The sequence below is a fragment of the Neomonachus schauinslandi genome, chromosome 15, assembly GCF_002201575.2.
Source record: "Neomonachus schauinslandi chromosome 15, ASM220157v2, whole genome shotgun sequence".
In the NCBI taxonomy this organism is placed as follows: Eukaryota; Metazoa; Chordata; class Mammalia; order Carnivora; family Phocidae; genus Neomonachus; species Neomonachus schauinslandi.
Window position 1 is genome coordinate 39,695,115 of NC_058417.1, and position 23,493 is coordinate 39,718,607.

Genomic DNA, 23,493 nt, shown 5'->3' on the forward strand with positions numbered 1-23,493 from the left:
CCCGACTGCCAGTCTGACTTAGCCCCTCTGGGATAGAAACTCCCAGGAGTAGAGTCACCTCCCCCATTGATGATTATCACCATCTGTCCCCCTCCCTGCTCCCACCTTGTGCCCACTGTGGGGGAGCTAGGACTGGGGTACCAAGGAGTTACCATAGAGGACGGGGGAGCCCCTGCCCACAGAGAGCTGCCAGTAGAGTGAGGAGCCCAGCCCCCGCCCTCTCAGAGCCCCAGTCTGATGGGGAGCCCAGTCCTTGCTCTCAGAGACTCCAGTCTGATGAAGGAGACAATGGCATGGCAGAGAGGCTGAGACGGTGACAAAGCAGCATATGCCCACCAGCACTCGGACCCAGCAAGCCGGGCTCACACAAAGGATGCAGGAGAAATAAGGCAGTGCTGATGTTGGCTGACCTTTGAGCAGGAAGGCAAGAGGCTCGACTGTCCTGGTCCTTCATTAGGGCCCAGCAGTGGGTATGGAATTGACCTTGGTTGACTGCCCAGCCTGTACTGAGCCCTGGGAGGGGGATCAGAGATGTGTGGCTTTTCCAGCCCTCCTGGAATTTGCAAGCCCCCTGCTCTGGGCAGAAAGTCGGAAGTATGTTCTGGTGAGCAAAGCCAGAAGACAGAGGTAAGGAAGGCAGGGGGCTCTGGTGCCAGACTACCTGAGTCAACCCCAGCAGGGAGCTGGGTTGAGCTGTGTGACTTCGGCAAGTTATGTAAGTACTCGGTGCCTCTGTTCCTTCCTCTGTAAAAAGATGATGTTAATGGTATGTCCATCTCTTAGGAAGAGAAGCATGAGAAGTGCTCGAGAAACAGTTTGACTGCCTCTGATCATTCAACCACAGCAGCCCTCTGGACCCTGCCCTCACCTGCATCTTTGCCATCAGCTCGTAGCTGCTCTCCCTGCCTCTCTCAGGCCTGACTGTTCCTTTCCACACCCGGGTGCGACCCCATCATGCCAGGCACTTCCCTTCACCTCCAAGATAAGGTCCACCTTCCTGGCACTCAAGGCCCATACCGATCTTTCCATTCCAGCCCCATCTGCTGTCATTGCCCAGACCCCCTAACCCAATCCTGCAATCCTCCCGAATGCCCTTCAAACCTCAGATAATGCTCAGAGCTTCCAGTTTGCTCCAATTCAAATATCCCTCCATCTTTTCTACCCAGAGACTCCTACTCATCTTTGGCGACCCATCTCTGTGCCCCCTCCTTCTTGAAGCCCTCCTGTGTCCTCTCCCTTTGGCTTTGCACTTTGCTCCATTGTTCAATCTTGTACTTGTCCCGGTACCCAGCATCATGTCTCATCCAACTAAGATCCCAACACATATGGAATAAAAGAAGGATAACCGGTCATTCCAGGTAGGAGATGCTAAGAACTAAAGATGAGAAGAGAGACTCCAGGTAGTTAGCAACAGCTTCTGGAAAAGGCAATGACCTCTGGGCTGTAGCTACAGGATGCTCAGGCTTCATAAAGGACCAATGTTTCTTGAGATGCTTTTAGGCAACACACGGAGACTCTGTGAAATAATTTTGAGTCACTTGGTGAGAAAAACATTCCTTTTTTTATTTTTCAACCTTCCAATCAGTCAAAGAGAAAATCTCAATCAGACCCTACAGCCCCTTCAACACACTTCCCTAGTTGCCAATCGCAGTTTCACAACCCAAAACTGGCCTTGGGCTCAGAGCCTGTAGGAAGCAACAGCATCTAGTTAGAAGTTAAGTATTTATTTATGTCATTTCCATCTATTTCTGGCAAGTGATTCTGATTTTCATTTTTTGGTAGTAACAGATTTCCTTCATAAACATCTATTCGTTAAAATGACAGGTTAACTGATGTACCAAAATGCAGTAACTATTTAAATGGGTCGTACAAAATGTTAATATAAAATATTAAATATCAAATAAAAAATTAAACAGGGAGTACAAAAAAATCTTGAAGGCATTTTGTGAATGCCTAACACACGGGAACTTACACCACGGTTGGGGGCAAGCATGTTGTTTGTAAACCTTTCCCAGGCTGCCTGCGATGTGATTGGAGCCCTGGGAAGGCCCTAGCCTTTTTTTACCTCCTCCCCTGATCCCCATGTGATGCTGCCACCCCGGGATGTACCCCCCAGGTCTTGGATGCCCGAGCCGGATACAGGAGGGGTTGGCAGAGTTGGGGTAAGCAGGGGAGGCCAGAGCCAGAAGAGCAGCCCCTCTCGGGCCCTGCACGTGCATTCTCTGCAAATGCATTCGTGTTGGGGTAGGGGGTGGTCCTAAAAGTCTAGGCCTGACTGTGTTGGGGCAATCGGGACCTGCCTGACTGACCAGAAGCTTCCAGCTGGGGTACGCCTACCCAGCTGACTTTCGTGAGAGAGCCCATTTCCAGCCCGGGTCCAGAGCCCTCCAAACTCTGCCCTCAGCCACCTCCTCCCTCCACCATCGGGGCTGGCCCTAACCCACACACAGCTCAGAACAGCAGGTGGTAACCCTCCGAATTCCATGGCAGCTACCAGGGAAGGCTGGGCTGCCGGTGGGGACACCCATGTCCCAGGGGGACAGCGAGGCGAGGACCTAACAGTTCATGTACTCTGGGTCGACTGTCACAGCTGGCTCTCCCTAAATTTTGGACTTGGCTGGCCAATTTCCTACATGCACTGAGGAAACACTGGTCACTGCCAGCCCCCCTCCCTTCCCTGAGTGCTAAGGGGTCCAGGCCTTTCTCCCACCTCTGGGCTGTCCCTGCGCATCTGCTCCGGGGCTTGTCACCCTCTCCTGAGCTCTCTCTCTGTCTCTCTGCTCTCTCCATCTGGCACGCCTCACTGGGGCTCAGGGAAGCAGTGGAGTGGAGAGAGAAGGGGCTGCCTCCCAGCCCCACCTTCTCTGCCCTGGGGCCCTGGCCTCAGTTTCCTTATGAGAAGCCCTTCCATACACGGTTGTCAGGGGCCATAAATACAGTGCACGCATCAGGCCTTGTCTGGAGGGGTCTCTGGATGAATTTCCAACTGCGGCCCTGCTCCCCACATCGGACAGTCCCCTCCACACCTACCTCCAGTGTCAAGAGGAGCTTGCTGCGCTGGACAGTCCTGCGGCCGGGAAATGAGACCCTCTTCCCGTAGTCCCTGGGCGCCGTCCCTTCCCTCCCCACCCCAAGTTCTCCCTGTCTGGCACAGGGATCTAGACTCCGGAAGATGGGTTCAGGGATGGGGGAGGCTCGCAGAGCCCTGGCCTGGGTGAGCGATTTCTTCTGGCTCGCTCTCCTACCCTCTCAGGGCTCGGGGGCTGCCCTCAGAGTCCCACCTGAAACCCCTCCCGCAGGAAACCTCCAGAGCACAGGTGAGAAATAGCGCACACTCAGCTCAGGGCACCCTGGCGCCTGAGACCCAGGGCGGATCTGCGCTGCCTTTGCAGCCCCCTGGGCAAGGCTGCAGCCCGCACCCACCAAGCCAGCCCCCACAGTGCAGGCCCTGCTCGCAGAAGGGGAGGGAGTGGGACACAAGGGGCTGCTAGGACTCAGGTGAACAGAGGAGCAGAGAGGAAACCAGATGCCACCTATGAGGTGTCCCCAGAGGGCAGGGGTAAGAGGACTGGGGCGTGAGGGGACAAGGACAGCCTTCCTCGGACCACAGGGGCCCTGCTGCTTGCTGGAACCAGCCGCTCACACCCCATGCTTGCTGTGTCACTGGGCCCCAGGTGGGGCCCAGGGAGCGCCCTGAGTCATCATGCGTGGTTGTTCCGGGAGGCAGGCGTGGGCCCGCTGGCCAGCATCTCCATTATCCATCAAGGCAGTGACTGCCCGCTGGCTCGGGGTCAACGCTTCTTTCTTCACATCTTAGGCGCCTGCCACCACCCGACGTAGCCAGACCCCATGACAGCAGGGGCCCTGGGCAAGGGTGCGAGGACATACCTAGCAAGGAGGTTCAGAGCACCAGCTTTTGGAGCCAGATAGGTCTGAGTCCAAAGCCAAGTTCTTCCACTCATTTGGGGAAAGTTGCTTCCCCTCGCTGACTCTCGATTTCCTCACTGTACGTTGGGATTCATCTTTTCTTGAGTACTTACTACATTCCAGGCATTGTCCTGAGGACTTGGGATAAAGCGGTGAGCAAGCCAGACATTAGCCCCTACCTTCTTGGACACTTACGGTATAAAACAGACCCTCAGAATAAATGTATAACTCAAAACAGGGGTGAGGGCTATTGGTGGGGAAATGGGGAGCACATAAGGAAAGTGTGGCCCCATCTGAGAGATCAGGCCCCCCTGAGAAAGAGACACTTCAGTGAATGGTGAGTAGGAGCGAGCCAGGAGAGGAGCAACCTCGGGAAAGCATAGGCAGCATGTGCAAATGTCCTGAGGTGGGAAGGAGCATCATGACTGCAAAGGCAGAAGACCAATGTGGCTAAAGGGTTGATGGTGAGGCTTAAAAGAGCTAATGTAAAGCTACTTGTGTGGGTCCAGCACCTAGTGAGACATTTTCCTGTCGGTGGCATTGTGCCTCCCCGCTAACTTCCCCTGGAACCCTGTGGACAACTTTGGTTCTCAGCCATTTCTCTTGTTATCAGTCTACCCCTCTGGTCTGTTGAGCCCCTAGTAAGATCAAGGACCTGTGCTCAGTGGGGGCTGGGGAGGAGGGCACACAAAGGTTGGAGGACCATAATTTCTTCCATCAAGGAACCTCCAGGGCTCCAGACAAGACCCCCATTGCTTTGCCTGCCCTGTTGTATTTAATCATCACAATTGTTTAATGAGGTACATACCAAGTCTTAGATCATTTTACCACTGACTAAATTGAGGCTCAGAGAGGTTAAGTGTCTTGGCCACAGCCTAGGAGCTAAATGAACAGAAGGTAGAACAGGGCTTGTCCTGCAGTGAGAAGGAGCTAAGATGGGCACAAGGCTCCAGGCTCCCTCTCTCCACCCCCAGCCCCACACACCTTCTGGGGTCCCCTCTGCCTTCCTCCTCACTTTGCCGCTCTTCTTGTTTCAGTCTGTCTCAATGTACCCCCATATTCCTCCACACATGAAAGAGCAAATTGCAACAAATATGTGTTAGTGAGTGAGTGAATGAACGAATGAATGGTCCTCACTGCCTAGTCCTAGCCCAAGGCCTTCACTCTCATCTCCCTCTGACTCTGTTTCTGACCCTCTCTCTGTCTCTGACTCTGTCTATATGCATTTGTTTCTATCTCTGTGTCTCTTTTTACCCTTTCTCCCATGCCAAGATGCCCCAGAGTTTGTAAGGGTACCTCAAAGGAAAAAGCTTCCTTTCCTAGGCCTGGCCCTACAGCTGATGGTGCCACACAGGGAAGCCCCAGCAGGAAAGTGCTGGCCCAGCAAAAGGCAAAGGAGGAACTGCTGGTGCATGTCCTGTCTGCCCGAGTCGAGGCCCTTGCCTGGGAAGTCCCTAGCATGCCCTTGTCCCCTCTGTGGCAGCATCCAAGCTCAATGAGGTAGGCCAGGCCAGGACATCAGGACCTCCGGCCTCCTGGGCCTCAGGCGTCCTTGGGGCTGCCCCCTCTGACGCTCGGCTGTATGACCTGGTTTGGCTACATTACCCAAACCAGGTCATCTGTGGCCTTGAGGAAGAGCCTTTTACCAGATCACAGGACTATATGCCGCTCGGGCCCATCAAGTTCCCTGGACACAGTTGAGTTCCTCTCACAATAAAAAGGGCCCCCAAAACTAAAGAGGACCCAGTATTTCAAGGCGGGCCCATCCATAAGACAAAAACCCTAGAGTCAGCTAGGAAAAAATTCATACTGGTCCCGTGGGGCTCTCAGCCTCCTCCCATCCCTGAGAGAGAACCCAGCAGGAAGGAAGCACAAGCCTGGTCCAGGACCAGAGGCCTGAGCACCTGGTCCGCTTTCAGTCTGTATGACCCAGAAAAGGCCGCCGTCCCCCTAAGTTGACAAGGTTGGAGGAGCCGTCTCCCACACTCCTCAGGCGCTGCCCTTCTATGCTCTGAGAGGGCGGGGAGAGAGGATCAATCCTACCAAAATGCATAGGCCGGAAAGGAGCCAGAGAGGCCCTGTGACCTGCCCCAGGCCTCCGAGAGGCAATTCCTTCTGCCTCCGCTAGACTGTGCTGTGGAGTCACTTTCCTGGTTTCCTATCATTCAGATCTGGGGTGGCGGTGGGGGAGGCAGTCTTGCCATGGTCAGAGAGTCTGGCCCGGGTCTTTAGGTGGGTTCTTGTGGTGCCAGGCCTTGTGAACAAGAGCACTGGTCAGCAGCAGGACCCAAAGTGTTGACTCCGCTCTTCCCAGGGGAGTATGGTGGTAGGGGACCCCAGAGAGGGGTGGACTCCAAGTGGGACTCTGGTATGGCAGCTCTGCCTGTTCTTTTCCTCTGGGGCCCAGACAAGGTGGAAGCCCCTCAAGGCCCACTGTTTGAGTTCCTCCCCTCCCCCACCCCCCACTACTGAACCTGCTTTCAGCCAGGTGACCTCCAACCGCCATCCTTACCATGAAGCAAGCCCACTCCCCCTACATTCCCTCCAAACAGTAATGGCAGCCAGTCAAGAGGAGGGGAAGCTCACCACACCACACTCAAGTCTAAAATATCTCACATTCTATATTCCTCCAAGCAGATCTCTTTTGGAGGTAGAAGCTTTAATCTCCCACCACCTCCACAGCAGAGTGATGTCTGGGAATCCTTACAAAGTCTGGAACATTCTAGGCTTCAGTCCTCATGGGTGACTGCTGATAGGTTTGGCTCTTTGTCCAGGTCCATGTGGCCTCCCAAATGTGAGCCACTCCTCAGATTCCTGCCACACATGAGTTCATTGCCCAACTGAGAACACTAGTCCCTATGGTCCAGCATCCTTGGGGATACCATGTGGGTCCCATCACTCTTAGGGCCACAAAACCATCCCTTCCCAGGAGCTTCCAAGGAAACTCCTTCAAATGCCCTCCTCTCTGAGTTATCCCCTCATACCTCTGAAATTAATCATTCATCTCCAGAATGGAGCACCCTCCCCCAGACATCACCCCAGATAAACCCTTCTTAATGCCAAAACTCAGGTAAAAAGACATCCCAGAGTTTCAGGAACACAAAGCAGGCCTCTCTTCCCTGGGGTGAAGATGAGGTGAAGAGAAACCAACATCACTTCATTCCAATTCCTAATAACTCACCCTCTTATCTACCATTTATAGAGCACCAACTATGTGCCAACCACAATGCTAAACTCTTTGCCTGTATGAGATCATCCAATCTACCACTGGCCTTATGTGGTAAGGGTTTTCATTCCCTATTTTGTAAAATTTCCAAATTCTTCCAGGCTAGTCAGTGTGGGAGCCAGGACTCCAACCCAGAATGTCTAATTCCAAAGCCTAGGCTTTTAGATCCCTTGCTTTCAAGAACTAAGTCTTTCTTTAACCCCAGTCCCATCCTTGGTTCTGCCTAGAAGTTTCATTCACAGAGCCAAATGAATAAGCTCTTGAAATTGACACAGTGACTAGTCAACTCTTTCCTACCTCCGGGCGATGAGCCCTACCCACCTCTGGAATCTTCACTACACACACAGGTGAGATCCTCCCCTTCCTCCTCCTTTTGAGCCCCCTACAGAAAGAAAAAGACACTTTTCCACCAGGAAGATCTACAACCTACAACCTGGTTCTTAATGTGCATGCACTTACTGGATTCCCATATTAACTCTAAGAAGCTGAGTTCACCATGCTTACTAGGTAAGTGGGGAAACTGAGACTCTCCGAGATCACAGAGCTAATACAGAATAGAGCCAGGGTTAGAATCCAGTCAATTTGTTCCCAAAGCCTCTAAAACTGCCCTCATCATAGATGGAGAATCACCACATATGAGAGGTAGCTCACCCAGTATTGCTCAGAGTCGTGCCCTGAGCTTGCACAGTGCCAGGCCCTGTGCTGGTGGCCTTCATGCATTCTTCCAGCAAATCCTCACAAAAATCCCATGAGGTAAGTAGTGTCATTGTGCCTACTTTACTGACATGGAAACTGAGGCTTGGAGGTGATAATCAACCTGTGCTATGTCAGCTGAGAGCAGGCAGGTTCAGTCCCAGCTCTAGAGGCAAGAGCAGGTGGGATGGAGGGAGACAACTTCTCAGTAAAGCATGAGTTCTTACTGGGTTTGTGGACCTCCACTGAGAAGCTTTAGGGGACCCATGAACCTCATGAGTTATGTGCAAATGTGTGTGTGCTTACTGGGCTGGGGGATGAGAGAAGATCTATAGCTTTCAATATATTCTCAAAGAAATCCCTCATGACAAAATTGTTAAAAAAAAAAAAAAATCTTTAACCTGCCACTGTGCCTGGCACACAAAAGGCATTCAGTAGTATTGGTATATGAATAAACAAACTAATGAATAAATGAGTAAACAAATGAGGAGTGAGTGAATGAATGTTTCTCCATGATAGGAGACACCACAAATGACCTAGGACACACTTCTATCTGTATCTTTCGAGATGGTGAAAGCCATCCCGGGACCTGAGCTTAGTCCACCCTCAGGCCCTTTCTCCCAGTCCCAGAGGCCACAGCCAGATGCTATAAGCTCCAAAGAGATGCTTCCCCCGCTTTCTCCCCACCTCCGCTCCTGACAATGACCAGGCAGAGGCGGGAGTTGTGCAACTCAAATAATGAAGCTTTATTGTTTGCCAGGAAGGGGCAAGGGTAAGGCAGGACTCAAGTGTGTAGTGCTTGGGGGGCAAGAGGGGTATCCCCCAGCGAGATCTGTGTCCACATGGGGGGGCCTCCTAGGCCTGAGCAATGCTGAGCAGCCTCAGTTCTTGGTGCGAAGAACCTGCTCGTGAGTGGACACCACCTTGCCATCATGCACATCCATGACCTTGGTGCGGATCTGGCGACTGGAGGAGGTCACTGGGGAAGAGGGGACAGAGGGTGTTACAAGCAGTGGACAGGCAATGGAGAAATCAGGAGCAGGGAGACCAGGAAGTTGATGGGACTTAAATGAACTATCTCCCTGCTGCCCTCCGCCCTGATTATCACTTCGCTCACAGCTCTTATCCCAGCACTGATACCATCAACACATTTTTTTCAGACTAGAGCTCCCTAAGGTCAGGAGCAGAGTCTGTGTCCTCAGACTGGAGGTTCCTAAGAACTCAAACCGGACTGGTTCAGTCCAGATCAACCCAAGTGAACTGGTCTCGGCAGGAAGAGTCACATGGTGGGGGCCTGTCCTTGGTGCTGACCACCAGAACCGTGGGGTCTGCCACAGACACCATGTGACAGAAGTAAAAAGTGGAGGCCACTAGCTCCTAACTCTAAGGAAGATTTAGAAAATGCCTTCTTCTACCCAAGGAGATTTATAAGGGATCCTGGGTGAGAAAACTCTAGCTCAACCCCTCAAAAAGCCAACTCCCTAGACCTGCTGGGAGACAGGAAGTGGTGATGAGTCCAGGCTTGAGGAGGAGGAAGGTCTTACCATCTCTGGAGGACTGAGAGCCAGAGGAGAACTGGGAGGAGGAGAGGCTATGAAGACAGAAAAGGGCAAGATCATTAGACACATGGAGTAGAGCAGGTGAATAATTGTGGGGGGGGCAGGACTGGGATGGGGGTGCTGGGCACTCACTGGGCGTCCTCGCCCTCCAGCAGGCGGCGGTAGGTGGCGATCTCCTGCTCCAGCCGTGTCTTCACGTCCAGCAGGATATTGTATTCGTGGTTCTGCTGCTCCATCTCGCAGCGCAGCTGGGCCAGCTGCTCCTCCACGTTGCCAATCAGGTCCTGGATCTGGGCCAGCTGCATGCAATAGCGGCCTTTGGTCTCCTCCAGGCTGTTCTCCAAGGATGCTTTCTGTGAGGGGGGGAAAGATCAGGGATCAATGAGGGTAGTCACTCCCTTTCCTCCTAGTCCTGAGTCCAATCCACGCCTGGCAGCTCCCCTACCATGCTGAGCTGGGACTGCAGCTCGATCTCTAGGTTCTGCACAGAGCGCCGGAGCTCGGAGATCTCGCTCTTCCCACTCTGCACCAGTTCACTGTTGGTGGCCACCTCACGGTTCAGCTCCTCTGTCTGCAGAAAAGAAAAAAATCATTCACACTAGAAGTTCCTAGAAAGCGGGTCTCCTGGGTCCCTTCCACCCAGGATGACACCCACCTTGCTGAAGAACCAGTCTTCGGCATCCTTGCGGTTCTTCTCCGCCATCTTCTCGTACTGGTCGCGCATCTCATTCAGGATGCGGCTCAGGTCCACACCGGGGGCAGCATCCATCTCCACATTGACATCTCCGCCCATCTGGCCTCTCAGAGCGTTCATCTCCTGCACAACCAAAGCACAGTCCACAGTCAGGAGCCTCACTATGGCAGCCAGTTGGGGTTCCCCAGTCAGAGGTGTTCCTGGCCTGAGCATTGCCCTCCCCCATCTCAATTCCATCCCTTCCCTCCCAGCTCATCTTCTAAGCTGGCCCTCACCTCCTCGTGGTTCTTCCTCAGGTAGGCCAGCTCCTCCTTCAGGCTCTCGATCTGCATCTCCAGATCAGCTCTGGACAGGGTCAGCTCGTCCAGCACCCGGCGCAGGCCGTTGGTGTCAGCCTCCACACTCATGCGCAGGTTCAGCTCCGTCTCGTACCTGGAACGACCCGAGAGAAAAGGAATGAGACACCCATCCTGGCCACACTGAAGGCTTTGTTCTTTGCCCCCTGCAGCTTCTTCCCATAGCCCGCACCCTGTGGGTGGTTTAGGGAGTCAGTCTTGAAAATGGCATGGTTGGACACAGCACCCATTGATGGCTCAGATCTGAACATTCCTGGGGGCAGGGAGTAAGGCCATTCATCATTCTGTAGAATTCAGGGAGGGGAGATGCTTCTGGCCTCACAACCAATAGCACGCAGGCCTCCAAATGTGACTGCCTCCTGCACTTCAAGAGCAGGTGGGGAAGTAAGGAACACCTCTCCCTAAAGCAATGGCACCCAAACCTGGCTGTGGATCAGAATCACTCAGGTAGTCTGTTAAAAATAACTGAATGAGAACTCCAAGGGTAGGGCCCAAGAATCTTGTATTTTTACAAACACCCCAAGGGGTTTTCACGTGGCCATCCTGGCAACTTGTCCGCTTTGTTTAGGGACCACCCTGGGGAGATTGCACATCCTAAGCCACCACTGCAAACTTACTTGGTACGGAAGTCGTCAGCAGCCAGGCGGGCATTGTCAATCTGCAGGAGGACATTAGCATTGTCCACAGTGGCCGTGAGGATCTACAGGTGGAGAGGACAGAGGTCGTTGGTCAAACGGCCATCACTAGCCAGACGTCACTGAAGCCTGCATACATCAGGCCTTTGCTTTCCTGCTCTCACCTGAGTCTCCCCTTCTCCCAAAGCCTTTGCCACAGCAGCCTAAGGATAAGCCGCAGTGGTCCGGCTTTGACCCAGGACTTTGCTGACTCCTGATCAGAAGAATGGACAGAAACAGCCCTGGCCTCAGAACCAAAAGCCTTTGAGTTGTGGTCCTTGTTCTACCACTAATGGATTGCAGGCCCTCAATTTCCCTATCTACGGAGAAGAGGAGTGACCTAAGGATTCTCCTCTTTCTGCATCAGCCAGCCCTGCCAGTCTTCAACATTCCTTTTCAAGCCTGCAAGAGCATGGGACCTCAGGTGGGGCTTTCCCCAGCTAGCACAGGGGATGAGAAAAGAAGAGGCAGAAGAACAAGAGCAAAGATTGAACCCTGGATTGGATGGAGTTCCCTCCCTCATCATCTAATTTACCTAATCCACAGAAGCCATCGGAGCCAGACACCAAGAAGCAGGATCAGTGGAGAGGGCTCCCAGGGTGAGGTTGGAGCAGGGGGTAGGGGTGGGGCTGGAATCAGGTGACACAAGTCCCCCAGGCTCCCTCCTGTGCAGGGCATGTAAGGTGGGTCACCACTGATTGTCTCTGTGGGGTTTTTGTGTGCCCCCCCACCCCGGCTGTGGGGAGGGGCCAGTGCCAGGGCTCATGGGCGGCAGCCGCCACAGCCCAGACTAATGAGCTAATGAGTGGTTTGGGTGTCTAGCCCAGTCCCGTTACAGCCTCGCTCTTCCCCTGTGCTGGGCAACAGGCAGCTGCCTCCTGTACTAGCAAGTGGGCACAAGGGTTCTAGCCTCAGCCCTGCCACTGATTTGCTGGGTGGCCTTGAGCAGGTCCCAGCACCTCTCAAAGCTTTGTCTTCTTCCTCTATAAAATGTAAGGGTAGGAATCCCCAGTCTCACATGGCCTGGGGTCTGGACCTGAGCTAGGCCAGAGAGACATGGACCTGCTCTGCCGGAGGTGTCTGGAGCCAGAAGAAGGGATCTGGGGTTGGAGCCTGCCCTGTCTTGGAATCTAAAGATTTCAGCAGCCTGAGGCATCTATTGCTCCAGAGTGAGGTCGCTGGGATGGCAAGTCCTGCTGCGCAATCCACACACCTTGTTCCGCAGCTCCTCAATAGTCTTGAAGTAGGGGCTGTAGTCCTTGGTCTCAGCCGGCCGCTGCCTCTGGTACCAGTCGCGGATCTTTACCTCCAGGTCGGTGTTGGCCTCCTCCAGGGCGCGCACCTTGTCCAGGTAGGAGGCCAGGCGGTCGTTGAGGTTCTGCATGGTCACCTTCTCGCTGCCGGAGAGGAGGCTGCCATCGCCACCGCCGAAGCCCCCGCCGAAGCCCCCGCCGAAGCCACCTCCAAGGCCACCACCGTATCCTCCACCAAAGCCGCTACCCAGGCCCCCCCCGAAGCTGCTGCTGCTGCTGAAGCCGCCGCCATAGCCGCCCCCCAGGCCGCAGGCCCCCCCAGAGGAGTAGCGGGTGGTGGAGACCGACAGGCCCCCGTAGGCGCTGGGGGCCCGGCAGGACCCTCCGGCCAGGACAGAGGACATGCGGCTGGAGCCACCGCCGATGCAGGAGCCCTTCATGGAGCTGGAGGAGGTGAACTGGCGGCTGCAGGTGGTCATGGTAGAGGAGGGAGGTGAGTTAGTGAGCGAGCGAGGGGGCGAGTGAGTCAGCAGAGGAGAGAAAGGTGCTCAGGTAAGTTGGAATAGGATGTGGGTGCTTTATACTCCTGAGTAGGGGGCGGGACTGGCATTTTCCATTCCCCTTGGCTTTCATCACCCACAGGCCAGTGCCAATTCCCAGTCAGATCCCTCCCCTCCCCCGCCTCATCACGTCTGTCATATTTTACTGGAAACTCATTGTTTGGGGTGTTTTTGGTTTCTTGTCCCGCCAGGCGTGATTCACACAGGCGGTGTGGGCCTGCAGGCTACACTTTCGCATCTGGCCCTGGGAGCCGCGGCCCTCAGGAACCCGCACGCCGGGCTCGGCCAGGTGGCAGGGAAGAGGGCCTCTGCACCATAAACGTGGTGACCTGTGAGTCTCCCATTAACCAGGTGGGCCTCTGACATCCACCAAGAGGAAGCCCATCACCCCAGGGGGTACCTGGCTGGAGAAGGGCCATCCTGGCAAGGTTACGTGAGGCACAGTGATGCCCTCTCAGCATCACCATCTATAAAAAGAGACAAGAAGTTCCTGGGGGTCTTCCCAGATCCCACCTGCTAGGCTGTGCTAAGAAGCCTGTCACATCCAGTCCGGTGGCTCAGGCTTCCACCCTGACACCCCCCTTGAAGGGAAATGCACGCAGCCTTCCCCAGCCCTGGGCACAGGCTCCGAGATCCTCCACACACCTGTGGGTGGGCCCATGGCGTTGGCTGGCCCCGAGCAGGCGGCCAAGGGCAGGTGGCATCTCAGGCACAGCCAGAGCCGGGGTGAAAGAGCATGGAGTCAGACGGCGTCCTGGCTCTGTACCCCGGTGCCACCCAGGACCTGGTATTTCTCTGAGCCTCAGTTTGCTCGTCTGTGAAGTGGGGGTAAATATCATCTGCCCTGCCTAATGCAGGGTAAGCTCTGAGAATCCAACGTGGTAGTGTATGCGAATGGGGTTTGGTAAGCCAAGCGTGGTGCAAAGTCTGGTGAGCATTGTTGTAGCCTAGTCTGGGCCCAGAGAGGGTGGAACCACACCCCTGGAACAGGACAGGAAAGCCTTTTTCCTTCTAGCCCCAGGTGTCTCTCAGCCCCCAGGGCTGCTGCAGTGGGAGAGGCTGGCTCGGGCACCCTTACTGGAGCCCCTTGTGGGGCTGGCCCAAGGGATTTGGGGGTGGGAGACAATGCAGACACTGGGAGTGGACCTGAGGGACCCTGACTCCTTAAACCCCTGAGGCTCAGGGGACATTTCCAGGGGCCCATTTGGCTCTGCCTTGGAGGTTCATAGATGGGGACCTCAGCTGCCCCGCATCTCCCAGGCAACTTCCAAAGGCACCCCTCCAGCCACGCCACGCCCTCCCGCCAGCCCCTCAGCTCCACGGACCCCAGCAGGCATGTTGGGAGGAATGCAGTCGTGTCTGGGGCTGCCTGACGCGTCCCATCTTCCCAGACAGGCCCCAACAGCCCCCGCTGGAGGCTCCAACTCTCTTCCTAGGATCAACTGCTCCCAGAAGGGAAGCAAAACCACCCTCTTCCCCCAATCCGACTGCCACCAAAGCAGATGCCAGAGAGCACCCCCTCACTGCAGCAGACAATGCTGAGACAGACACTTGAGGCTGTGGGCTCCCCAAATCTGCTGCCCAAGGACTTGCAAGGATGTGAGTAAGTAAGGGCCCCACCTCGCCCCACCCACCCCTGACAGACACTCTAATCTCCTTCCAGGGAATGGTCCCCCACCCTGGCCCAGCCCTACAACTTCCCCAGTGAGAGGCAGCAGGGATTTTGGCTGAGGGACAGATGTATTCGTTAGGAGGCATACTGCTATTGGATGGGGCAGGGGGGCACGTACCAGAGAAAAATGCAGCATCCACAGGGACCTGGGGAGCGAGAGGGGGTGCAGAGCCCAACACCAGCTTTCTCTGTGCTGCCCATCACCCTGTCTCCCTCCACTGCAGGGAACCGCGGATAAAATCCCTAGAGCACAGGACACAGGAAAATCTCTCCTCCCCCACCCTTACACCTGATTCAGTGGAACCCAAAAGAGGCTCCTTCTTTTCCAAGGGAAATCTAAAAGTAAAGAGAGTAGGGAACCAATGACATATAAGCTCATGCACACAATCTAAGAAGAGAATTTTGCCAGCCCTCCTTGCCCCTGCAGACCCTAGAACCCCAGCATGGAGTATAAGTCTGATCTCCCCTGCCCCCACCCTGCCAGCACCCAGGATGAGAACCTTGGCCCAGATCCTGAGACTAAGCCCTGCAGACATGGAACCGGCACAAATGGTCTAGTCTAGTGCTCACGGCTTTTAGAGGAGAGGCAGCTTGCTGGAGCAGCAGGGATTCATGGGGTGGGGGCTTTTCTGCTGAGCCCTGGACTCCTGGACAGGCTTTGTGTAGACAACAGTACCTGACCCTCACTCCAGCTGCCCCAAGAAGGGGGGGGGCAAAAGAGGAGCCTAGGGTGCTGTCTCTTGTGGTTGGTGAGTCTCCCTGCCAGCCTGCAGGGGGAACCAATGCCAATCCAAACAGGTGAGGCGGCAGAGCCAGGCAGCCCCCCACAGAGCCTGCATTGTGTGCTCAGGATGGGCTGGGCACCTAGGGAATGGGTTCCTAAGGAAGGAACCTTATGACATCCCAGTCCGAGGAGAGAGGCACGGCCCCTGTCCTCAGAGCCCAGTCTAATGGAAGAGACTGTCCTTGTCATTAGGAAGCCCTCAGCCTGCGAAGAAAAAGAGGATACACATCAAAATTACTTAAGATATGGACAAACATAAGAAAAGTGCAATCCGGGCGCCTGGGTGGCTCAGATGGTTAAGCGTCTGCCTTCGGCTCAGGTCATGATCCCAGGGTCCTGGGATCGAGTCCCACATCGGGCTCCCAGCTCAACGGGCAGCCTGCTTCTCCCTCTGACCCTCTCCCCTCTCATGCTGTTTCTCTCTCGCTCACTCTCTAAAAAATAAATAAAATCTTTAAAAAAAAGAAAAGTGCAATCCATATGTATTAGTTTCCTGGGACTGCCGTAACAAATCACCACAAATGTTGTGGGTTAAAACAACAGAGGTGTATTCTCTCACTGTTCTGGAGGCCAGAAGTCCAAAATCAAGGTGTCAGCTGGGCCACACTCCCTCTGCAGGAGGGAGTGCCCTTACTTACCTCTTCCAGCTTCTGGTGGCTCCTTGCATTCCTTGGTTTGTGGCAACAAAACGCCAATCTCTGCCTCCCCATCTTCACATGGCCCTTTATGTCTGTGCCTGTCTCTCTATGTCCTTTTCTGTCTCTTCTAAGGATAGTCACACAGCTGGTGCCTGGGTGGCTCAGTTGGTTAAGCGTCTGCCTTCGGCTCAGGTCATGATCCCAGGGTCTTGGGATAAAGCCCCGCATCGGGCTCCCTGCTCGAGGGGAGCCTGCTTCTCTTTCTCCCGCTCCCCCTGCTTGTGCTCTCTGGCTCTCTCTGTCAAATAAATAAATAAAATCTTAAAAAAAAAAAAAGGACGCTCATTGGGTTTGGCGTTCACCCTAACCCAGTATGATCTCACCTTAACTCTTACCATAATGAAATCTGCAAAGACCCTATTTCTAAATAAGGTCACACATTCCAAGATTCCAGTGGATGTGACTTTGCAGAGGACACTGTTCAAAGGACCCACTACATGTGTGACAGACCAGGAGCTCTCCATATTTCAGGGGCGGGGGTGAACACTTGGTGGAGGCATGACTGTAATGGGATGTAGGCAGGGCCAGTCTGGAAGGCTTCTGGGGGCAGCTGGGAGCTCAGCATAGAAGGGCGCTAGGGATGGGGCAGCAGAGAGACAGAATTCCCAGGTGTCTGGGCCACACTTCCCACCCCCCAATTTCTCTGGGCCCTTTACACATAGACAACTGCTCTGGGAGAGAGCAGAGGGAGGGACAGAAGACCTGAGCCGAAGGCAGATACTTAACCAACTGAGCCACCCAGGTGTCCCTGTTTCTAAATTTTTATTTTGAAATCATAAAAAGTTGCAAAAAGAGTACAAAGAGTTCACGTGCACCCTTCACCCAGCTTCCCCAACAGGGTCATGTTACATAAACATTGCACAATTATCAAAACAAATAAACATCGACCCAATGCTGTTAATTAACTACAGACTTTATTCGAATTTCTGACTTTTCTACTAATGTCCCTTTTCTGTTGCAGGATGGCACATTCCATTGGTTGTCAGATCAGCTTGGTCTCTTCCGGTCTGTGGTAGCTCCTCAGTCCATCCTTGTCTTTCATGACCCTGACAGTTTAGAAGAGGCCTAGGCAGTTATTTTGTAGGATATCCCTCAGTTTGGGTTTTCCTGATATTTTTCTCATCACCAGATTGAGGTTATGCGTTTTGGCAAGAAAACCACAGAAATGATGTGTCCTTGTCAGCGCATCACCTCAGGTATAGAAGACATGTATTGAATGGGTTTACTGCTGTCCATTGGCTAAGGTAGTGTTTGCTGGATTTCTCTGTTGTAGCATTACTATTTTTCCCACTGAAATTAATAAATACCTTGAAGAAGATACTTTGAGACTGTGCAACCATACTGTTTCTCCTTCAACTTTTTTTTTCTCTAATTTTGCATCCATTAGCAGTGGGAAAGAGCTCTTGATACCGAGTGAGCTTGAGAGCCTCATTTGCCTTGGATTCCTTGAGGGACTGTGACTTTTAAGAAACACTTTGGGGGGGCGCCTGGGTGGCTCAGTCGTTAAGCATCTGCCTTCGGCTCAGGTCATGATCCCAGAGTCCTGGGATGGAGCCCCGCATCGGGCTCCCTGCTCCGTGGGAAGCCTGCTTTTCCCTCTCCCACTCCCCCTGCTTGTGTTCCCTCTCTCGCTGTGTCTCTTTCTGTCAAATAAATAAATAAAATCTTTAAAAAAAAAAAAAAAAGAAAGAAAGAAACACTTTGGGGAAGGAGGTCCAGGCCCAAAAAAATGTTTCTTCCTCTCTCGTCTAGTCCCAAAGCCAGACTGGGCCTCCCCAAACCTTCTCTGTACCCTAAGACACTCCCAGGCCACTGCCCTTGAAGACATACCAGCTATTTCTGTAGTAATTGATGTCCAGAGTCTTTTCCTAGGTCCCCACCAGCCTGGAGGAAGAAGGGGACAGTCAGGGTCTTCCCGGTGTCACAGGTAGGAAGTATGAGGTCCAGAGAGGCTCATAGTCAAGTGACTAGTTGGAGTCCTCCTTGTGATTCTCAGACATCCGGGCTTCTCCTCTCCTCTTAGCAGAGGTCCATATCCCCTGCCCTTCTTTCCTGTCCACCCCTTTCACTTGGCCTATCCTTTTCCCCACCAAGTCCTAGCCATCTGTCTGCCTGTAGCAAGGGTAAAGTCTCCTAGAGCCGAGGGCTGTCACTTCTAAGAATGACATACTGGGACCTGAGCTGACCTGAAGCTCAATTTCTGCCTCCAGAAAGGCTGGACTAGCATGGGGACAAGGAACAGGCTGGTAGGCAGGATCGCAGGCACAAGAGGCAACTGGGAGCCTGGAGCACCTCCTCGAGGCCCTGTGTCCCTGTTCCCCTAGAAAGGTCTGCCACCCACTGGTTTCCCAGGCCAGCCTGCCCATCTGGGCCTTGTCCTTGTGAGAGCCTGAGCTGACACAACAGATGGACCGAGCCAAGTGTTTCAGTGTCCATGGCCTTGTCTGTACCTGCCAGCCACTAAAGATGACAGGACAGAAATCGGCTGCCCCACATTATAGATGCAGGAGGCTCAGAGATTGAGATAATTCCCAAGGTCCACAGAGAGGAAGCCGCTCAGCCAAGATTCGGTCCCAGCTCTGCCTGGCTCTGAGCCTCACTTTTCAATGACAGGACCCCCTGATAAAGGGTCCCCGAAAGTCAGAGCCAAAAGGGGCCTCAGGGGTCACATAAGCCAGCCTCCTAACTTTACAGATGGGAAAACTGAGGCCCCAAGAGGGAAAGGGTCATGTCCAAAGTCACACAGAGCCTCCTTTGCAAGTGCAAAATGTTTAACAAGGACCTCCCTGAGCTAGGTAAGTTGAGAATATGTGGGGTGAAAAGAGTTGTGCTTGCACCCCAGAATCACATTTAAGTTGTTAAGAATATGAAGGGTTAGGTAGCCAAAGCCCAGCAACAGATGGGCTCAACTAACCATCTATTAGCTACTTATTCAGGGAAAGTAAGACTTACCTTTTCTAGCCAATTACCCATAATGCTCACTGAGAACTAAGCTCCAGCCCTACAGCCCAGTCCCCTCACCAACCCCTATATCCCTACCCATTTTCCAGCCTCTGCCTGAATTTCCACTTCTGTCCTCTCTTCCTGCCCAAATTCTTCATGATCTTTAAGGCCAAGCTTCAGTTAAACACACAGATTTAAGATATGGTTTCTGAAGATTGTGTGGCATAAAATAGATGAAAGATGAACAAAAGGGAGGGAGGAAAGGAGAGAGAGGGGAATAGGAAGATGGTAAGGGACTGTGAAAGAATGCATGGAATGGATGGATGGATAAATGGATGGGCAGAGGGATGGTTGGATAAGTGGATGGATGGATGGATGGATGGACAGATGTACAGATGGATGGATGGGCAGGTAGATGGACAGATGGATGGATGGATGGATGGATGGATGGATGGATGGATGGATAAATAGATGAATTGGCAAGTGAGTGAGAAGATGGATGGATGGATGATTAAAAGGAAGGACAATGGATGGAAATAGAAGAATGGAAGGTGGATAGATAGTGGGTGGGTAGGTGAGTAAAGGATGGATGGAAAACAGAAAAAAGGCAGTCATCCCACCGATCCCAGGGTGGGCAAGCATCCTACAGGAGTTCTCCACTTAGCTGAACCTTGGCGATGAATAGATGCTGAGCAAGAGAGAAAGTGAGAAAGGACATCCCATTCGCTCACCTGAGCAAAGACTCAGTGGCATGAAACACTGGTCTGAGGAAAGTGCAACACCTAAGCCTTGCCACAGAGCTGAACTGCCTGACAGAACTGAGAACAGAGGTCGGGGGATACACATGGAGCTGAGGATCGCAGACTTCATACTCACAACACTGGGGGGACCGAAGTTTCTCCACACGGGAGTGACACTATCAGGTGTGTTTCATAAAGGCCCTTTCGGGGTCCACATGGAACATACTTTGGGAGAAGGGACAGAAAAGGGAAAACCAGGAGGATGTTGGCCTTGCCATCATCCAGGTAAGGGATGGGGTCAGCTCAGACCTCTCCTCTGGCAGGATGGCACACCCCATCACCTTGGACCACCAGGCTTTCCCCTTCTCAGCCTTCCCACTGCCTCCCAGAGGCACACCCCCCAGGAGAGCTTATTACAGTGCCTGAGAGGGCCACGAAGTTTCTCTCACATAGTAGGTGCTTGGCATGTTAATTTACCGTAATTTCTCCTGCCTGATGGGGGAGACACAGCCCTTGTTCTTGGGGGTGTCCAGTCTGATGGGGGAGGGCAAATGAGCGGAGAGCTTTCTCTACTCTCTGAGGGTAGCCCAGAGCCGAGGAACCACCAGGTGGGGTGGGTGGTACATGGAAGACTTCTTGGAAAGGGTGCGTTTGACTTAGGTTTTGAAAGAAGGAAGAGCCCTGCATGGGTGGAGTGGGAAGAGGGCATTCCCAGGCAGGGGTGTGGCTGTGGGAACTCCAGTGCCCGGTGGTGAGTCGAGAGGAACGTCAGCACCTGAGCCGGAATGGCTGTGTCAGGAGTCCTGGGCTACGGGGCCAGCAGAACAAAGGGCAAGGGAGGGAAAGGACAGTGATTCCCCAGGAGTTCCAGCCTCATGAGTAGAAAGAATAGGCCCTCCACCAGACAGAGGCTGGGTAGCAATCTCAGTCTGCTGCTGCCCTCCCCCAGACGGAACCATCCTGTGGGACTGGGGAAGGCCTGGGGCCTCCCAAATCAGTCAGACCAGGGTTCCAGGCAGGCCTCCCCCACTGACCAGCCATGCGACCTTGGACCAGTCACTGCAGCCCTCCCAGCGAGTTTCTTATCCAATGAGCATAGCAGCTTCTACCTCGCAGGATTATTGAGAGGACTAGATTATTCATGGCGAGTGGCCAGCATGGTGCTTGTCACAGAGCAAACGTTTGGCAGATAGTTCTCTTAAAGTCAACCCTAGAGTTTGACCAGTGGGGGGCAGGGGCTAAGCTCAAATGGAGAACAGGTGTTGAAACTCAGGCAAAGCCACAAAGTACAAAGAGGGGTCCAGGATAGTGCTGGACAGTGGAGGGGCAGGAGGTGGGAGGCCTTGGGAGAGCTGCTGAGGCCAGCAGGCCCAGGTGATGAGCTGGTGAGTCTGTGAGGGCCCAGCCAGGGTGGAGTCTATGGGAATGGGCAGGCCCAGAAGCCCTGCCGGGGAAGAGTCAGCAGGACGGTTTGGGTGTGCAGGGAGAAGGTATGGGAGCTGCTGCGAGGCCCACTTCTGAGGATGGGGGCCCAGCACTGCCTCCCCTGCCTGGGAGAGAAGGGGACAGGGAAGCAGCAGCTCAGGTGCTCCAGTGAGGCCCCAAGGCCAAAGAAGCCCCACCGGCCACTCAACACCACCCAGAGCCTGCTTCTTTTCCTCCCAGCCCTGGCGATCGGTAAGTGGGGGCGCGCACGCACGCGCGCACACACACACACACACACACACATATACCCCCCACACACACACACACATACCCCACACCATTTCTGTGTCACTCACTTCCAAAAGAGGGGGCTGGGTCAGCTTATGATAAAAGACACATGTATAATAAAACTGAAAATATCCAGCAAGTGTCGAAGGCAAATCAAAATTAGGTAATAGGGTACACTGATAAACATGTTTTGGTTGCAAGCACAGGAACTTGAATTCGTTTCAAAAAGAGGCAATTCACGGACTCATTGTTCTCTCCCACTCTCCCCTCCTGCCCCAACACATGCATACAAACACACGCGTACACGCACACCCCCGGCCTTGATCTGCCTCCTGGCTTCCCTTCACAGGCCAGCCACCCCCATGAGGCTGCAACCACAGCTGAGGCGGCCTTCAACTCACCCTTCAGCCTCACAGCCAGAGAGGCTCAGCTCAAATGTGACAAACCCCAGGGAGGGCCGGGAGGGCTGATACAGCCAGTGGCCAGGATCTTACACGACCAGCCCAGCAGGCAACCTGCCCTGTGTCCTGGACCGAGAAAAAGGGATCTGGCATCAGAAGGAAGGCACAGACTTGGCCCCAACCTTTACAAGCTAAGCAGGTAACCCAGTGTGTGTCCACCGCCAAACTGTACGGAAGAGACTGTTATCCCTGACACGTGTCTCTGGGTTTCCTGGCAGCCCAAAAAGGGAAACATAATGGAATATGAAACTTCACTAAGAAGGAGGCATATCTGATTGTCCAGAGACAAAAATGTCTTCTGAGTTCTGAGGTCTGAGAAGAATCTATCTTCAGAGATTCTAAGGGATGCGAAGAGGTTCTATTTACTGAGTCCCAATCTGTCAAGCACTATGCTAGACATTGCCACTGATACTTTCATTTAACCTTGCAAACCCCTTTGGGGAAGGTGTTACTGTGTCCATGTTGTAGACATAGAGAGGTAAAGGCAGGGAAGCTCCACTGGGCCTCAGTCCCCAGTGTCCAAGCACCTCCCATGAATATGTAGGTGCCCCAAAGGTGCCAATGTGCTCCATAAAGCCAGGTACCCTAATCCTGGCAGCATGGCGGCCTGCCTCCTGTAAGCACCAAGCTCTGGCCACTTCTCCTGGACACTTACTGGCCAGACTTCCAACTGTCAGCACCAGAGACCTCTGCCTGAGGGCCTTCTCTGGCCACCAGAGCCCATTCTGCCTGTGCACAGGGTAAGCTGTAGTGCTGGAAAGTTAACACCACTCCCCTGCCTGAGAGTCCCCTCAACCTATCAGGACGGGAGGATAAACACCCCAGCTCTCTCATCCTCTGGGAGGAATTCTGAGGTACTTATTCCTCACTGTCCCTAAGAATGACGCTACAGCGGCCCACAGGGTTCACTTGCTGGATCACACACCTCTTATTAGCTTCCTCTCCTTCCCTGTCCCACCCATCCACTCCCTAATGGTGTTTCATGAGACTCTACTCAAAAATACTTCCTGTACTTGAGTTCTTGTTTAAGGATCTGCTTCTGGAACCCAAACCAAAGCACCTGAGAAGGGAAATATATATATTATACAGAATATATTTTACTAATATATAAAATATATTATACACATTCTAATAACACAATAAATATTATAAATTATACTGATACAAGGGATGTGTAGCACTTAACTTACAAATAAGAAGAAGAGTACTCTTTATTATAAATTCCACATAGTCCATTGATCTTCATAGGATGCTTTCATTGATTTGATTTCAAGCTCTTGTGACCTGTAGTGGCAATCAACAAACAAGTATAGTTCTGACATAAAGACTAGTTGAAATTTTTGTTTATGTTGAGGAGGAAGATCAAAGAGAAACAACATAGACATATGCCCTAACTTGAGCCATTCATCAATGACGCAAGTGACTTCTTTGCTAAATTGGATTGGATTGCAGACTTCAAATACAGAAAGCATATTTTCTTATAGTTTTTGCTATTAACAATGCAACAACTAGAGACATGACACACTTTTAAGATTAGTCT

General features: G+C 53.1%; 2 protein-coding genes across 4 annotated transcripts in view; one reads left to right on the plus strand and one right to left on the minus strand.

The window, feature by feature from the left end:
- Positions 1–23,493, plus strand: part of LOC110573273 (signal transducer and activator of transcription 5B) — an 871,639-nt gene that overhangs the window by 303,529 nt on the left and 544,617 nt on the right. The gene's annotated exons all lie outside the window — the stretch shown is intronic.
- On the minus strand, positions 8,569–12,928 carry LOC110573324 (keratin, type I cytoskeletal 14). 3 transcript variants are annotated; one of them, XM_044921718.1, is made up of 8 exons: positions 12,731–12,928; positions 12,343–12,646; positions 11,073–11,155; positions 10,375–10,531; positions 10,061–10,222; positions 9,851–9,976; positions 9,538–9,758; positions 8,569–8,854 (listed from the first exon to the last, which is right to left on the minus strand). In XM_044921718.1, the coding sequence occupies exons 1-8, from the start codon at positions 12,859–12,861 to the stop codon at positions 8,728–8,730; spliced, it is 1,311 nt and encodes a 436-aa protein (XP_044777653.1). In that variant the 5' UTR covers positions 12,862–12,928; the 3' UTR covers positions 8,569–8,727. The 3 variants fall into 3 exon arrangements, with proteins under 3 accessions (XP_044777653.1, XP_021537496.1, XP_044777652.1); XM_021681821.2 differs by adding an exon at positions 9,391–9,437 and having other exon boundaries at positions 8,569–8,825; positions 12,343–12,928; XM_044921717.1 differs by having other exon boundaries at positions 12,343–12,928.